This window comes from Sturnus vulgaris, chromosome 2 (genome assembly GCF_052056855.1).
Source record: "Sturnus vulgaris isolate bStuVul1 chromosome 2, bStuVul1.hap1, whole genome shotgun sequence".
Lineage (NCBI taxonomy): Eukaryota > Metazoa > Chordata > Aves > Passeriformes > Sturnidae > Sturnus > Sturnus vulgaris.
This window is the reverse complement of record NC_142244.1, coordinates 36,907,963-36,926,242: the sequence shown is the minus strand read 5'-3', so window position 1 is coordinate 36,926,242 and position 18,280 is coordinate 36,907,963. Positions and strand designations below refer to the sequence as shown.

General features: G+C 39.0%; 1 protein-coding gene across 2 annotated transcripts; it reads left to right on the top strand.

Annotated features, from left to right (window-relative positions):
- The first annotated feature begins 235 nt into the window (after nucleotides 1–235).
- On the top strand, nucleotides 236–17,537 carry EED (embryonic ectoderm development). Of its 2 annotated transcripts, none has more exons than XM_014875737.2 (12): nucleotides 236–388; nucleotides 3,220–3,372; nucleotides 8,692–8,784; nucleotides 9,736–9,801; nucleotides 10,507–10,632; nucleotides 10,751–10,832; nucleotides 12,410–12,501; nucleotides 13,375–13,508; nucleotides 14,620–14,725; nucleotides 15,503–15,661; nucleotides 16,100–16,173; nucleotides 17,208–17,537. In XM_014875737.2, the coding sequence occupies exons 1-12, from the start codon at nucleotides 269–271 to the stop codon at nucleotides 17,332–17,334; spliced, it is 1,332 nt and encodes a 443-aa protein (XP_014731223.1). In that variant the 5' UTR covers nucleotides 236–268; the 3' UTR covers nucleotides 17,335–17,537. The 2 variants fall into 2 exon arrangements, with proteins under 2 accessions (XP_014731223.1, XP_088015381.1); XM_088159255.1 differs by having other exon boundaries at nucleotides 242–388; nucleotides 12,410–12,543.
- Nucleotides 17,538–18,280: the final 743 nt, after the last annotated feature.

Below are 18,280 nucleotides of genomic sequence, written 5' to 3'. Positions count from 1 at the left end.
AGCGCTAGGTAAGTGCCAGCGCGCTGCCGCGCTGCCAACACGCGGGCTCATTGCTCATTCTCGGCCGAGCCCGCCGAGACGAGCGGGGTCCCCGCCGCCCGCTCAGCCCCTGAGGCGCGGCCAGGGCGCTCTTCCAGCGGTGGGAAAGGCGCTCCTCGGCCGCCGCGGCGGCTCCGGCCCGGGCAGCGGGGCCGCTTTACGGCACAGCCGTTCCGACCTCCCCGTCCGCGCTTTGCGGCTGCGTGGCGGTGGGTGGGGGGCGGGGAAGATGTCTGAGCGGGGAGAAGCCCCGGCGGCGGCGGCACCGGCGGGAGAGATGCCGGCGAAGAAGCAGAAGCTGAGCAGCGACGAGAACAGTAACCCCGGGGACCTGTCCGGCGACGAGAACGTGAGGCCGGGCGAGTGGGAGGCGGCACGGGTGGGGGGCTGGTGTGGCGGGAGCGCGCGCGCGCGCGCGCGCGGCGGGCACGGGGCCTCGCGCCGGGGGCGGGCGGGAGCGCTGAGGGGAGGGGGGCGCCGCCCCTCGGCCCCGGCGGGCCCCGCCGTGAGGGGACATCGCCCACCGGGACCCCCGCGGGTGTGTTCCGGGCGGGAGAGGGCACGAGGGGGGAGAGGGACAAGGGAGTCTCAGCCCTCGCGTCTCGGCTCGGTGGCCGCTGGAGGGAGGCCCCGGTGGGAGAGACCGGGGAGGGTCTGGGGGAGAGATTCCCGCTTAGCCTCCACGTGGGTGAAGGTGGATTTGAGGCCCAACCTGTGAGCGGGTTCTCTGTCTCGAACTCTGCTTCAAAACGTCAGACTTTTTTTTTCTTTTTAAATTTTCTCTGCAAACCAGCAGCATTTTCGATCTTGCAGTATTGCACCGTGTGTCTTGACTGTCACGTTGTAGAGTAACATGCAGCACAAGTTTATGTGTGCAGCCTCTTTGTGAATGAGAAGTAGGAAATGGTGCTCATAAACTACTGTCAGCAGAAGGCAGCAGGGATGGGGTCTGTAATCTCTAAGTTAGGTGAAATTCTAGTGTTCAGAGCAAAGGTGTTGATTGGTGTAGAATAACTTCATACTTGAAGGATAAACTTAATCTAAGGCATTAAACAGTCAGTTTATGTAGTTACTGGTGTGGAGGGGGGTTGTGTAGTTACTGTGTGTGTGTTTTATAGTGTGTGGAAGTTTTTTCCTGTACTTATCCAGCAAGTGAGTGATCCGGACCACATCCTCCACAACCTTTGGAAGTGGCAGGCAGGAACCTTTGTGAGGTGACAGGCAGGTCTGAGATGTTTCGTACAACTGCTCTTGTTTGGTTTTTTTTTTATAACTCAGCAGCATTTGTGGATCCAGGTGTAATTTGGTGACAGACGTTCAGGCTTAATTTGCTGACAGTTGCAGGCTGTCACTGATTATGGAATAGGTTGCCCAAAGATGTTGTGGGCGCCCCATCCCTGGAGATATTTAAAGGCCAGGCTCAATGGGGCTCTGCCCAACTTGGTCTAGTGAAAGGTGTCCCTGCCCATGGCAGTGGATTAGACCAGATGATCATTAATGTCTCTTCCAACACAAACCACTCTGTGATTATATGATTCTCTGAATCTCTGATGTGGGTTGCCTCAGTGGTGAAAGGATTCCTTTTTCAAGAGTTTGTTACTGGACTCCACTACTCCTGTAAGATGGGGAATTCTGTTTAAAAGTTGACATAAAAGTATTGATTTGGAGAAAGGGTGTGTTTTGCTCCACAGGTGTCCTGTGTGCAGGTTTGTTGGTTATGTGGTAGTTGCAGATACCCGATGTAGTTGCACCACACCAGCTGCCCTGTGTGCTCACATTGACAGTATCTGTCTAGTCCAGAGAAAACTTCAGTCTTGTCAAATATTAAAATTCTGGCAAGTGCACTTGGGACATGAGAATTTGGCAAGTTCTGAAATCTTTTAGGGCAAAGGAAAAGAAACAGGAAAACTTAAAAATTGTTAAACTTGGTTGGGAATAATAGTGGAGAGTTGGCTCCTTTAGGGGTCCAATGTGAAGGGAATGACTCTAGATTTGGGCAGTACACTTATGGGCTTGTGTGGTATTCCTCCTTTTTGTCCTCTGAATGTCCTGTTTTTCAGAGTTTTTGGGCAGACAAAGACTAGAACACGTCTACAGGTTTCTGATGATACAAACATGAAACTGGGACAAAGAATAAAAGCTTAGTGGGAATTAGTGTATTAATGTTTATAGTTGACCTCATTCCGTGTTCCTAATGCAGCTTCATGAATCTCCTCCCGTAATAGGCTCTTGTCTGCCTCTGTCTTCCTTAGTTCAGCTCGAGAAATTACCTGGCCTGAGACGAGTTGTTTCCCCCCACAGTCTGATGGAAAGTGAACAGACTATCTTGGGAAAAGTTGATTTTTAGCAAGCTCAGCGTGCTCATATGGAAGCACAGGGTTGGCAGGTACAATGCAGGTGGAGTTCTATGTGACGGGTGATGCAGAGAAATGTCCTTTTAAACAGTGCCCTGCAGTCAGACCACACATGAAACTGTATTTACTGTTGATTATCCAAAACTAATTTAAAATACCTCAACAGCTGCATGGGGTGTTTTGTGTATCCCTTTTTTTGCTTTCAATTTTCCCCATTCTTATCTTATGGTAATGGTTGGAGGGCCAGTTGGATTAGTTAGCTGATCAGAATTTAGCTTTTAGTGGAAACAAGTAAATATCTGTGGGAAAGAGCAGGAGGAAGAGGTGGGGCTTTGTCTTCTGATCTTGATGCTGACCTGCTGCAGAGCCGTGCTGTGAGTGGTGTATAGAAGCTTCAGAATGGCTCGGTTCTCGGTAAGGTCAAGCCTCATGTTTTTACACGAACACAAACAGCTCTTCTTCAGTACTTCAGAAGTACTAATTTCCTCTGGATCAAAGATGTTTTCTAGGAGAAGCAGCTGCTTTATCTCTAGACATTTTCTCAAGAGCAGCTACCAGTATTCTGAAGAAATGTCACTAGATTACAGTTCACATCTCTGCCTCTTGGATTAGTCCTTATGTGATTCATGTTCTGTTTCTAGAGAGGAATGCTATTATGCTGGCATTAGATTTAAATACATGAATCTAAATAACACTGAGTCCTGGGAGATCTGTTCTTATGAATGACAAGAAAACGTGAAAAGGCCAAGTGCTGCAAGATTAGCTGAATTTATACAGCAGTTAACGATCTCTTTGTGACATTCTATATAATTCTGAATGTTTCCAGGATGATGCCGTTAGTATTGAAAGTGGTACTAACACCGAACGCCCTGATACACCAACAAACACTCCTAATGCACCAGGAAGAAAAAGCTGGGGGAAAGGAAAATGGAAGTCAAAGAAGTGCAAATATTCCTTCAAATGTGTAAATAGCCTAAAGGTAGGTATGTGTGAGCTTGAGGGAATGCTGGGCACCACTTACTGGCGGCAATGTTAAATGTTGGCTGTGAGACAGTATCAAGCTTGATACTTTTGAATATCTTTAAACAATTATATTCCCTGCTGATTTGAAGCAATTACCTTTCTTACTTGGAATAGCCAAAGTTTTGAAGAAAAATATACTGACAAATAGGAAACATTAGGTAGTGCTGCAATTAACTCTGTTTTTGTACGGTTTGCAAAGTTTTGTGTGATGCCATGATTATGTATTTCATTGAAGAGGTAGATGCTAGAGATAAATATGAGAAGTCTGATAAACAAATTGAACTAAAACAAAACCTGGGACAACTCCATGCAAAGCACAGAACCTGCACAGATTTCTCTATGTGTCGAAAAAACCCCCTAACAACCAAATCGACCCAACAATCTTAGAGCAGCTTTTTCCTTACACTTAACCAGATCAGGAATTTTCTGTCTTCTGGCAGTATCATAACTACTATGTAGTGCAATTCAGTTAATTTATTGTGAGTGTTGTAATCATGTGTTAGCACCTGATTTAGGCAGTATGTATCTTCCCATATAACACCTGATGGTTTTAAGAGATGTGGATTCATGGTCTTTACTCCTTGTTCTGCTGTTTTAGCATAGTGCTGTTTTCTTCTGCACTGGTGACAGACTATGGTGGAATGATGGACTGAACAGTTTTCTCATTCATGACTATTTTACTCTGTTGGGATGTTCTTTTCTCATTTCTCAGCCTCGTGTGGGATATTTACGTGGCAAAAGCTGTAAATAAGCCTTATGATTTCATTTTTACAAGGCTTCTAAATAAAGGATGATTGTGTCTGGAACAAGATGGGAGTTATGGCAAACTCTGTGAGGATCTGTGTAGCTCAATAGTGGATATTTTCTGCAGAATTGCTCTAAGAGTATTTTTTCATTCCCCCACGCTTAACTGTGGAGCTGTGCTGATGTGGCTCTTTCTGAATCTTCAGGCTGCCTTCGTGAAACACTGGGGTACCTGAGTGGGAGAGAATAAAAGGTTTGGAGCATGGTAACCTTTGAATGAGCTTTGCCACTGCAGAAATTGTGATATGAAGTTACACTGACAAAAATATCTGGGAAACAAATTGATCTTATTGTGTTCTTGAGGTATAAAAATTACCTCCAGGCCTTTGAGGGTGTAGGAGGAAGGGAGGTTGTTTCATTTCACCAAGGTAGGCAGCAGTTCCTGTGATTCGTGTGAATCGCCCCCGCACATGGTGCTATTTGTGGCTTCAAGTCATACTTCAAACACGGACGCAGGCCTTTGGACACCCAAACTTTTAACAAGTTCTGAGCTTTGTTGCTCATACTTGTTTTCTGTCTGCAGAGAAAAAGGGTTAGTACTTTCCAAGTGTCTTCTGGGAAAACGAAACATTCTCTCACCCCAATGTCAATCCAGACCCCACTGTAGGATGATCCAAAAGACCAAGCTATGAAACTAAGCAATCCCTGACTTCCTTGGATTTGGATCAGGGTCTGGGAACAGATTCCTGTCAAGCTGTGAGGGAGTAAGTGTAGCATTTCAATTAAGTGGGGTATTTTTATTAGTTTTTTTCCCCGTTTCTCTTTGACCTGAAATTAATCGTAATAATAAAGAGATGTGCCTGTTAAGATGAAGACTAGGAAGCAGCCAAATTTGGTTTTTTACTTCATGACAGAGGAAGCCTCTCTTCTTTTCCTTTTCATGTTCTTCCATACTAACTTTGCAGATACTCTGAAGAAAACTAATGATTGAATGCTGTATTTGGGTTTAGAAAGACACTTGTGACTCTTTGACTACCATGTCATATATCCCCTCGTTTATGTTTTTGAACTATGCTGTAAGATGCAGGTATTCAAGTTAATGAAGGCTCAACATGATTTAAAGATCATAGAAATTAATATTCTTTAGGGGTGTATAAATTATGTGGTTTTCCACTTCTGTACTTTTGGTTTTCTCCTCTTACTTTGGTTTTTACTTTTTTCCTTGGGGAAACAAAGATATATGGCCATTACTGTCTGCTTTGAGTGTTAAACGGTTATGACTCAGCCTGAAGAACTCAGTGCTTGCTAAATATGCTTTTTAAACACTACTTTGGGAGTTATTTTGGATGAAATTTAAGCATCAGGAAAACAAAAATACAACTTTGAAAATGACAGGAAATAAAAAACTACCTTTTTTCCTTTTTGGAGTAGTAAGTTATTTGTAAGATGTACTGAAAAATTTTTGCTTTCTATGGGCTGAACGGAAATAGGGTTTATAAATGAGCGTATACAAAAGTTGCACATCTTCATATATCCATATATGTTTTGCTGATAGATGGTTTGGCAGAAAACCACGTATATTTTGCTTTGTTGTGCTCCCTTTAAAACAGTGCAGTTATTTTCCCTACCCTTTACTTCTGCTTAGGGTGTGTGCTTAAGTTGTAAGCAGCCCAGTGTTGTCTCAGCTTCTCCTTGCTGTCCCCTGACCTGGGAACCAATATCTAATGCCATGCAGAATTCTAGCTAGTTGATGTGTAATGGAGAGACTAAATGTAACTAAAGCCATGCCCATAATGGCTTGCTTCCACTTCTGGGAACTGGAAATGCACCTGTGAGTTACTGGTTCCCGACTGGCAGTGTGGGTGACATAGATTAAAAGGCATTCGTGCAGGTGATTATTTTTGGCATAGTATTGACTTCACTGCTTTCTGTCTAAAACCAGCTCTAGTCTTACTTTTTGATTGAACTCAAATTGGTGTTGAGTAAGGCTGGAACTCACCACTGATTATTTATTTGCTTTTGTAGCAATAGGTCTGTTTTCTTCTCTGCCTTGTTTCTCTAGTGCACAAAGAACCTGGGTACTTAGGGTTTCATGCCCTTTATTCATAGCAGGGACAAGATGGCATTTCACAATTTTACTTTTGGACGGGTATCTGGGTCACTTCTGTCTGTACAAACCAGTGTCAGATTTGTGTCACAGACTTGGCATCTGAGCATAAACATCGTGTACGGCACCTAGAAGTACAATGCTTTGGAAAACCTCCTTCATTGTTTAGCACTTGGGACAAAAATTAGAGCAGACAACTATTTTCGAAATAGCTGTGTGCTGTCTCTGACCACTGGGGATGTTGGGAGTTTAAATAGGAGAAGAGCTTCTGCAGATACCCTGGTATTTTCCTTCAAGAGCCTCTGTCTGGCTGCTTCATCCATCAAACACCAGCAAAACTACAATATGTACAGTCAGGCTCCTGGAGATTGTAGCACTTGGTGTGAGAAATGTGGTGTGGGTGAAGTAAGTAGACTAAAGACATTTGTCTTGCAGAGTAATTTTTTCCATGGAAATGGGTTTTCTTTGAAAATGCTTGCAAAATACTTTAGGTATGTTTCAAATATAAAAATATGGAAACAGTATAGCACTCTGTTATACATCTCTACTTATCACCTTAGTCTGAGTCCTACCTAGAAAATCAGAAACTTATTGCAACTAATGCTGGAAAAATGTCCTATCTTGACAGCAAAAATTATACTGCTTTTCACTTTGTGTATTTTATTAAATTTATCAGAAGCAGAGCATGTGACAGAGAACAAGGTTGTTCCAGAAAAACAAATGCAAAACCTGCTAATATGTCTCTGTAATAAAACAGTGGGAATCCATGCATTGTACCTGTGCTGTCTTCATTTGATATGTCAGAAGCACTCACTATTCAGCAGCAGGAAGTCCTTCAAGCAGAAATTTGAAACTAAGTTATTATTAGTGGAAAAACTTTATTAAGCATTCTGAATTTGATCTCTCAGCCATTCTCTTCACACAAGACTTAAATACACTCAAATTTAAGGCTACCAAGTAAAATTAATAAATTTATTGCTGCAGAGTAAAATTAATGAATGTATTGCACAGAAAAAACATGGCTTTGTGTATGCAATTTTATGGCTTACAGTTTTCTTCATTCTTCATTTCTAGTTTTTTGTAATGCTTTAAAGATACTGAATACCTGCTTTTTCTTTCTATCCTGGGCTTACTAATACGCTTGCAACTTTTCCCTTTCCTAATATCCTATATCTCTCATATCATAAAACCATTGGTTTGTTCTTTTGTGTTATGATGGGTATTACTATGAGTTAAGCTTTGAACAATTCTTTTTAATCTGTACTGAACTTTGAAAGTTGTTACCTCTCTTAAGAATTTCAGGAGAGCCTTCATCTCTGAAAGATTTTCTGCTTTCTCTTTCTAACTCTTCTAGTTACTTCTCTTAATAACAGATACTGCCTTTCTCAGTAAATAATGCTATTTAAATTTTTTCCAGACTTCCTTTGCTTTTCTTTTTCTAAGGAGTGTTAGACTCCCTACTCACACCCCCTCCTCGAATTTATTCTTGGTTTTGGATAGGCTAGAGCTGCCAGGGCTGGTACTTCTTGTGTTGTCTCTGAAGTCCTGCCATTTGAAGGCTGCTGAACAGCCATCATGAGACACTTCCTTCCTGCCTGCACTGTCCCAGACAGTCCCCTGTGGGGAGGCACTTCAATGAACATTATTCTTGCTGAAAACATCCTGTCAGGACAGGCCAAAATACTGTTATCAATTATTAACAAGCACCACCATATTCATCACAATTCATAAACATACCTGCTTTTTTTCTTCTCTCTAATTGATGTAAGTTGTATAAAAATAATACTTGGCATTTCTCTGATAAGTGTTTGTAAAGGCGATCTGAAAATATTTTGTGGACATGAACTTTGTAGCAGTATTGTGACAGGCTGGAGAGAATTCCTTGTGTCTGTGACAAAGTTAAAAGACCTAACTGTAATGTAGTAGTTAAATGTGGCCCTTCTCCATCCTTTTACCAGTATTATTCTTCTCTCCCCTGGTAATTCTTCCCTGTGAAGATGCAAATCCTTGTGTATAAGTAATTATGATAGAAAATGCATATAGGTGTGACCTAAGATGCAGAGGTTGCCTTATTGAAGATTATTAAACAAAATAGTAGAGCTGCAAATACAACTTGGGAGTTCTTCCAGCTTCTAGGCAGAACTGAGACAATTACTTTACTTTTTAAAAACTTGGTGGAGAAAGAAAAGGGAGGGGTGTGTTTATCAGAATATTCCTTTAACTTCCCTTTAAGACAGCCGAGTTAAAATGTGATGTTACAAAACTATGATTGTTAACTGTTTGCTATCTAAAATTATACTGGCTGTGAACCCATTAGTTTGAGGAGGGAAATTGTCAATTAAGCTGTTGAATTTCATAGCAATGATATGCCTGTGGATTTTGTTGTTTTTTTTTTTTATCTCTAATCTTACTTTACACCTATAGGAGGACCATGGCCAGCCTCTGTTTGGAGTCCAGTTTAACTGGCACAGTAAAGAAGGTGATCCTCTTGTTTTTGCCACTGTAGGCAGCAACAGAGTGAGTAATCTGTTTTTCATCATATGCTCTTCTGTGTGGTTCTGCATGCATTCCTGTTTTCAAGCAATCGCTGTGTTTGGTGTGGACACACAATACTTAATATGAACAGATGTATTTTTAAGATGTGTAGCATCTGTTATCTGGGAGAGCTGTATCCTTTGGATTGTTCTACAAAGTTATGTTAGCTATTTTGTAATTAAGCTATATGGTAAAGAAAAAAGTCCTTAAGTGATATGCATATGAGATAAGGAAGAGAGGTGCATGAATGTATCTTCTCGATAAAATTGCTCTTCATAAATGTTATTATTTTCAAAAGGGACTCACATATACAGGATGAGAACTGTCTGCAGTGATGCCAGGCAGCTCAGTAGCTAAATTGATGGCTTGTGTGGAGTGAATTTATAGACTTCCTCTGAACAAGTATCAATGTCATTTCAGTCTTGAAAATGACCCCTGAGAAGTTCATTTTATGCAAGTGTTGTGAATAAATAAGAAGTGTTTCATTTCTAGGTTTGTTCTGGCTGGCAAGTCACCAGAAACACTAAACTAAGTTTAAGCAAGGTTTCAATGAGTCATTAAACTAAGTTTAAGCAAGATATCAATGACTCATTACAAGACCAAGCCATGTTAGAGATGACTGCAGTAATTAGTTCCAACAAGGGTTTATCTTATTAAGACAATTCAAATAATAGACTTCAATATCTGGGAAGGATAGCTGGCAAGTTCTGGAATGATGCTTTACTGAAGCTACTGTGGGTGTTCTTTTATCAAACCATTTCCACCTGTTAAACAAATGAATGATGGATGAAATCTAAACCATAAAGGCACTCCACCTCTCCCAGTCAGGCACAGTCAGGCAGTCAATAGATCGGTGCATGTGATTTCCTTTTGAAATGTCACAACTAAGCAGTAGTCTCTCCCACTTATTTATTTTTGTTTATTTTTCTCCAGGTTACTTTGTATGAATGTCATTCCCAAGGAGAAATCCGTCTGTTGCAGTCTTACGTGGATGCTGATGTATCCTTTTAAATTAAATACCCACATGTTTGCTTCTTTTTTATGAAAAATCAAGAGGCTTTGTAGGAAAAAGCATGTAAATGTTTTGTCTGTGGTTTCATACTTTGCTTATGTGGTGCATTCTTTATGTTAGGTCCAAGTCTTGCCTCTTTCCCACATCCTAGAATCCCTCCTGTTGAAAAAATGTTAAAAACGCAGACTCAGGGACCAGATTGTATTAAAATATTTGAAAACTGATTCTCCATCAGTTTAATCTTCCCAATACTAATATTTGTATAATGTTTCTCTGCTTTACAGTGGTCTCAGTTTCCCTGTGAGTTGGAACTGAGTTTAAAGTTTAAGAATTGCATTTCATGCTCTGAGGCATTGATAATTTGTTTTGATCATTTGCAGTACACAAGTCATTAATTTGTGAACTCTGTCGTGATTGATTATTCCCAATCAAAGGCGATGCCATGAAAGAGAAGGCCTTTCTTGTATGTTATGTAACAGAGGTGAGGAAATCAACATCTGTAGAAAAGATGGCGTTGCTGGTATTTGCAGGTGTATAACTGAATATGTGTCTTTTTCTTGTGGGGTCCAGCAGAGACTCCTGGGCACTTGGATAAAATAGCATCAGGTTTGTTTAAAATAAAATGTTTAAAAAAAGAAAAAAAACCCCCAACCTCCTGTTTGTTCTGTGATCCTTAATTCAAGGCATTGTAGGCAGATGAAAATTTCTATACCTGTGCATGGACATATGATAGCAATACAAGCCATCCTCTTCTGGCTGTGGCAGGATCCAGGGGTATTATTAGGATAATTAATCCTATTACAATGCAGTGCATAAAGGTGAGTGTTCAGAACTTTGAGATACAGCTTGTGTTTCAGTAAGGCATGACACTTTTTCCTTCTAAGTACATGTAAACATGATGGGAAATGGTAACTTGGTCTGTGAATTCTATCCCAGCACTACGTGGGCCATGGAAATGCAATCAATGAACTGAAATTCCATCCAAGAGATCCAAATCTTCTTTTATCTGTAAGCAAAGGTGAGGAAAACCTTCTGTTGTTTTTGTATAAATGCGGATACTTTGGATTGGAGTTTGGTCTTGAATATGTCCAAAAACCTTAATGAATTTTTTTTTATTAATGGCACTGAACAAGTTTACCTTGAAAGTTGAGAGCAAATCATGCTTTTACATGGCTATATATTTTGTACTTGCTAAATCCGTGTTCTACAAACATAACTCCAGCTATGGTCCAAAGTAATTGTGAATAGTGCTGCTTTTTAGGAAAGAAGAATCATGAGCTCTGGGTTTGCTCTTTACTTTCTGACAGTTGAATTAAATTTTTTTCAGTTGTTGAAACACGTTGCCATCTAGTGGGGACGTCTTAATGTTGCAGACAGCATTCACCATCATGTTCATGGGGAAAAACTTGGGTTGCCTCTTGCTCGGGAACTTTAATTGGACTTTGTGTAAAAAGCATATTAGTGAAGGGAGTTTTTGGTGTAGTGTCTTAGGGCTTTTCCAGAAAGGTCTAACAGTCACAAGTTCCTAACCTTGACTGTTTTATTAAGTAAGGGAGTGATCCACAAGGAGCTAGATAGCCTTCAGGAATGCTTGAGTTGGAAACATTCACTTAATGGGACTTTTGACTTTAGTATATTTGGACTTACTGAGGAAACTACATGAGAGCAGGCATTGGGAAGCTCTCTGCTGCTTGCTACAATCAAGTTGGTGCTCTAGGTCTGTAAATGTCCAGTTTCTGTATATTTTTTAGGTTCTATTTGTAATAATGTTTTGACATCAGCTACAAGTTTTAATGTGCAGTCTCTGGACCAGGTGCTGTCACTGAGAAGATATGAGGCAGGAGAATATTTGGGCTGTTAGAACTGCTTGACTGAGAGATTAATAAAAGAAGAGGAAAATATTTGGGGCTGCATGGCCACCTGTGTCCCTTCTGGGATTTTGGGTGCTGCTGTAATTAAGTGCAATGTACTTGTGGAATCCAAAAGGGAAATACACTAGAGGTTCCCATTTCCAAATGGGAAATACACTAGAGGTTCTTCATTAGAAATTGTTAGAACTTTCTTTAAATAACTGGATTATTCTGATTGACTTTGGAATACATATTGTTTATATAAACAGTTTTTCCCTTCCTTACTGGCTGTGGTTCATAAAGAATAGTGTTCTAAAGGTTAAAAAAAAATGGAAAATCACAGCTTTTCTGAATGTTGATGTTAGAATGGCAGAAAGGAATTCTAGCATTTTTTGATACATAAAATTGTTTTTATGCCTGACTAAAAGCCTATGTTTGTCTGAGATCAGACTTGTCTTTGCTTTTTGGATGATCTAAAGATTCAAGCGTGTTTTTGCTAGAAACTGTCCCTAGGGGAAGGGGTGGGCACTTTTTCAATTTTTCAGTTACAGAATTGCTTATAACAGTAAGTTAGTTATAATAGCAATTTTAATTAATGCAGGTCTGTTGTTTCTAACAAGAGAAGAAGAATTAAGTGCTTTTTTGATGTTGATCTAAACACCTGTTACTCAAAGTGGTTAAGCTGAAATATATTATTCAAATGTACATATAAAAAGCAGCATGTAATTCTATTTGTTCTTTATAGATCATGCATTGAGACTGTGGAACATCCAGACAGACACGCTGGTTGCAATATTTGGAGGAGTAGAAGGGCACAGGGATGAGGTGTTAAGTGCAGTAAGTGGAAGACTGTGGGGCAGTGATTTAGATTTACAAAGGGTAGTAAGCAACTTTTTATCCTCTTGTGCACTGTTTTGATATTATAGCTACTTAAAAATAACCACCTGGAAGTGCATAAATACTGTTTTAAGGGGATAGACAACTTTAAATGTCAGGTGGTTTGATTGATGCGGCCACCTCTTGCAGACAGGATCTGTGTATTTCAGTAGCTGATTTTCTTGAGGTGCAGCCAAGAAGTGAGCAAAATAGGACTCAGTGGGGCTAGAAAGAGTAAAAACATTTCATGATGATCCTACTTTTGAAGTTCTCGAGTTCTCATCAAGTCAAAGCAGTATAAGCAAATAAACCTGGAGAGACATGGAAGTGAAGGAAAGAAGTTGAATTAAATTGTTTTTCAGTGGCTGTGAACAGACACTGGTACCCAGCAAATACCAACTAGAATAGTTAACTTTTAATATGCTGTTCCTGAGAACTCTTTCCATTCTTGTTGTGTAACCTGTTGTGAAAGATGAGGGGTACATATCTAGGAAACCTGACACTGTATTATTCACCCAGGTTGTAGCCCTGGAATTCTGCCAGAGTTGCTCCTAGGGAACTTAGTGAAGGAGGAGAACGAGCTGTAGATTTACTGTTTGTCAGTGCTGTTGAATATGTCTGTTTCTTGAGAGAGACTAGATATAATTATTAAGATGCTGTGCTGCTTTGCAGTGAGCTGGATTATATTTTTAGTATTTTTCCATTTGAAATATTAAATTTTATTGCATGTTCTACACATAAAATGCTGTTCTGATGGAAATTGTGGAATAAAATCTGAGTTGATATAATGCAGCCTAGGGTGGGAGTGCTCAAAATTATTTTATATATACATAGGATTACGATCTTCTTGGTGAAAAAATCATGTCCTGTGGGATGGATCACTCTCTAAAACTCTGGAGAATTAATTCCAAGAGAATGATTAATGCTATCAAAGATTCGTATGAGTACAACCCAAATAAAACCAACAGGTATGTAGTCTTCATCGCCTTGTCTGTCTTTGCAACACATGGAATACTCCTATCAATGGTCCAGGAAATTCCTTTCCATAATTGAGAGTTTGTGGGGAATGACCTGGATGTTGTGCTGGGTACTAAATCTCAGTAGATTGTGTGCCTTATTGATGTTTGCTTCATTGGAATTTTATTGAATTCTGATTCAAAGTCCCAAAATTTTTATTTTTAAATATCTCAATTATTTCTTATTTGCTTGACTAGAAAAAGTTTAGAATTATTATCTTAAAGCTTGTATTTCATGCATTTCAAGATGTCAGTATCTTTTCTTCATCTCATCTCAAAATTTCTAGAAGGGAATCAAATCTATGTAATTAAATGTGGCAAATAATCTTATATTGAGTAGTTAATTATTGTGTATTATTTGCCTTTGAGATGGGACAAAACTGTTTACATAGTAATAACTTTAATTTTCATCATTCTCTGATTTGACCTCAGATATGAGTAAATTATCAAGTAAACATAGCAACTAGATACATGATAGATAAATCCTCCTTTATGAAGTTCTTCAACTTTTTGATCTTAACTTCCAGTTAAACCATTGAGAGAATTGAAGAGTCTAAAACACAGTGAACATGTTCAGCAATGAGACTAGCTGTGAAAATACTCTCGCTTTTTTTGGTAATGTTACCAAATATTAAATGATGCTTTTTAGCGTGCTTTTTTAAAAATTATGATTTTTTTTTTTTTAAGTATGCATTTCTGTTTAATGATTTAGATGTTGCAGAAGCAGCATCAGGAAGACTGAGCTTTAATTAGTTCTTGAAGTATTTGGTGACAGGCATTTTATTCAGCATCTGAAGGTGCAGTTTTACTCAGCACTATCGCTGCATAGTCTTTCACATGGGAAACTTAGTTATTTCATTAGGAATGAGGATGAAAACAGGGACTGTTCCTATTACTATTAAAAAGAAAAACAAGCTGGATACAAAATCTGCTTTGTTATAAAACTGTTAAAAAGTTGGGCTTGTTCTTTTAACATCGAAATATGTTAAAACTGGTTAATAAAAATTACACTTGTGCTTCTGTGTTTGTTTTTCTGAACCTCACTTGGCTATTTTCTCCATAGGCCTTTTGTTTCCCAGAAAATTCACTTTCCTGACTTTTCTACAAGAGACATACATAGAAACTATGTTGACTGTGTACGGTGGCTGGGAGACCTAATCCTTTCCAAGGTAATGCTGCAGCTTTTTCAGCTACATTACATTTATTTGCTGGTCCTGAGGGTCCTAAACCTTAGAAATTTTATTAGCATTTGGGTCTTAGGTGAAATTACTATCTTGCCTCAAATGGTTCTGTGGAATGTGCTGTGAATTTTGTCACCTGTCAGGGGTGGTTAGGCAGCTTATACTTAAAAAGCAAAGTTCTTACTACAGCTGTTCTCTGCTACAAGTAAAGGGTTTCTGGCTAACCAGAATCTACATATAACATATGAAATATGAAGTATCTAGATACTGGTTAGGGATCCTGCTGCTCAAGAATGAGATGGGGGTTACCGTAATGGAGTGACTTTGATTCACATGTTGTGTCCATTAGTAACATTGGCTTGCAGGTATTAAACCAGGCAGTCCAACTGCCTTGATGCCAGCAATTGGTGAGTGCACCATTCTGTTAGTCAAAGGCATTGGGTAAACAATCCTCAAACAAAGGTAAGTTTAAGCTGCTTATGAAATTGTGTTTGAGCACTTCTGGTTGGCTTCATCTGAAGCAGGTGAGGGAGGGCCCCTGCAGTCCCATTACCTGGCAAAGCTGTGAGGCCATCAGGTGGCCGGTGATGGAGAGTGATTATTGTTGGTTATTGTGGCTGTGATCTAAGGGCAGAGGTGAGATTTTCAGTTCTGCTTTTTTCATAGTGTCATTGGGAAAGCTGTGAGATTAAATGTTTGCTTGTAGTTAGACTGATTCTGCAGTGTAAATTACAGGCGATTTTTCATTTCATTGTTTCTCTCCAGTCTTGTGAAAATGCCATTGTTTGCTGGAAGCCTGGGAAGATGGAAGATGATATAGATAAAATCAAGCCCAGCGAGTCAAATGTGACCATTCTTGGGAGATTTGATTATAGCCAGTGTGACATATGGTATATGAGATTTTCAATGGATTTCTGGCAAAAGGTATGTGTCTGACTTTGCTGTATTTGAAGGTGTGTAGCTTTTCACTGATTACATGTTTATGGGCATAGGAAAGGTCTTGGTTCATGTGATGTTTGAGAAACAGAATGGTTTGCTTTAAAGGGCTTTACATGAACCTGCAGGAGCTCCAGATTTTTCATTCTAGGTTCTGCCTGTGGAAGAAATTTCCACCAAATAAATATTTATTTTCCACCAGGAATATGTTTCCTGATGTCTTCATCCCTTTTCTGCAGAGATTGATAAGGTGGAGGAAAGGAGGAAAATTGTACAGCCTTTCTCACTCCTCTAACAAACTCATTGAGTCATTAATATTTAAATGTTCACACACAATTTATCAGCTCTAAGAGCCTTTCTAACATTCTGACTTTATTCTTTGAGGGAGTATTTTAAAACTTCTTTATCCTCTGCTTTCTTTTCAAGATGCTTGCTCTGGGCAATCAGGTTGGCAAACTTTATGTTTGGGATTTAGAAATAGAGGATCCACATAAAGCCAAGTGAGTATTTTGTTCTTTGCTAAGACTGAGAGTTGGGATAATTTTCTTCTTCCTTTCCTGATAACTAGAGAAATTCTTTACAGTACTACTTCTTTTCCATTATAGCTACTATGGAACATAAACATTGTGAGCCCCTGAAAGTTAATGTCTTTTATATCTCACTGATTTATATTTTACATTATAGTAGTGCCAAGAGACCCCAGTTGGATTTTGCAGGCTACCATGTGTAGATACAGTAAAAGGCAATTTATTTATCATAGAGTTTTCACTAACTGGATGGAAGTTTTGCACAGCCTTTAGGAGAAGATGTGCTAGGTGGGTGTAGCACATGACAAAGGCGAGCTAGGTGACAGGACTGGAGTAAAAAGGGAGAGTGTAAAGGTGAGGTATGATTACAGTGTGGAGAAAGCACTGTGACTTTCCACTTCCTCACCTGTGTTGCCACGCAATTTCACAGCATGTTTCTTAGATACATAAAGATACAAATGTATCTGTGTAAACACAAATACACAAATGCAAAAAACTGAACACGTGAAAACCCAGTCACAAAAAAAATTGTATATAAAATGGATATACACTGTATATATAAATACTTTATGCATTTTATTTTTATATCCACTATATAATATCTTATACATATCTTTATATACTTATATATAAAATCCAAGTAAATATGTATATATTAATACATTAATGTATGAAATTCCTGGAAATGCTGCGGTCTTTAATCACATGATTTTGATATTTTATTCCTAACCCTGGGAAATAACACTGCCTATGAAGTCCTAAATGTGATTCAATAAGCTTTCAATCTTTGCTTCAATAAAAATTGGATGAATGAGAAACAACTGTGGGTGAGCAAGAAACTGCTTTCCCAAGTCTTCATGTGGAATACAAAATACACAATGAAGGCCATAACCCTGTTGCCTTCAATTCCCCCCAAGGCCACATAAATAAGGGTTTGCTAAAACAGTGCCCCATAATGTAGTAGGAAGATTTAACATCTCAGCTGAATAACTTTCTTTTCTTTCTAGGTGTACAACTCTTACTCATCCTAAATGTGTTGCTGCCATCCGACAGACCAGTTTTAGCAGGGATAGCAGTATCCTTATAGCTGTGTGTGATGATGCCAGTATCTGGCGCTGGGATAGATTACGATAAAGTACTTTTTCTTAATTCATAGAAGAAAATATATTTTCAAATTATAATATAGTCTGTTAACTTGCTAGTACAGTAGATGCATTTAGTGTAGACTTTCTCGAAGGTTCAGCAGGCTGGAGCTGGACTTAGTGATGTTTACATTCTGTGTATTGTTCTGCTTAAAATTGCTGCTTTTAATAAAAAGAAGTATTTTTGTAAAGTTTTCTGAATTGTCCATATTAATTATTTCCCACAAGAAGTTTTCACTTATGGCCTAGGAAATTTCTTTGTGTAGAGGTATCACATGAATGTACATCAACATGCTAGAAACTTGGTATATTTATGCTTTCAGTTGTGTTTTGTGCCTTTTGAAAACCTAATGAAGCTTTTATTCAGGGACAACACAAAGGAAATGCTGCTCTTAAGAATATAACATAAATAATTGTTAAACAATTTCTAAATTATTTTGAAATCACTCCTTAAGTTAGTTGCAGGTTAAAATTTGTTTAATTTTTAGTAATCTCAAATTGGAATTTGCTTCTCACACTATCTGTTAATGACTGGGGGGAAAAAACATTATTGGCTTTGTTTTCTGGATCACATTGTTCTGTTGTTTGAATTCTGACTAATTACTGCATTTATCTAAAAGTTAGTTTTTGGAAATGTATTTTAATTGCCTCTATTGTCAGTATTCCCAAATAGCCTCCTCAATGTTTTTACTTGCCTTAGGAATAATGAATTCTAAAACCAATCATATTTCATATAGGTTTAAAATATGTGTACAGTTAATAAAAATGAAAGGGGAAAAATGGATAAGATGGCAGAAATTAGCAGTGGTAATCTGTGTTCAAAACACTTCTGTGTATCTTGTCAGCAGGTAGCTGCAATGCTCATGTCTGTGTTAAGTAAGTGGTCCAGGACATTGCTCAGTAGCTGTGTATACCTGAATGAGGAAGAAAGTAAATAA

Bases quoted from the DNA above. Each gene is read 5' to 3' on its own strand.
- EED (XM_088159255.1), top strand. From the start codon at position 269: ATGTCTGAGCGGGGAGAAGCCCCGGCGGCGGCGGCACCGGCGGGAGAG. The intron at 389-3,219 runs GTGAGGCCGGGC...GAATGTTTCCAG, and splicing joins ACCTGTCCGGCGACGAGAAC to GATGATGCCGTTAGTATTGA. The intron at 10,833-12,409 runs GTGAGGAAAACC...TGTTCTTTATAG, and splicing joins TCTTTTATCTGTAAGCAAAG to ATCATGCATTGAGACTGTGG.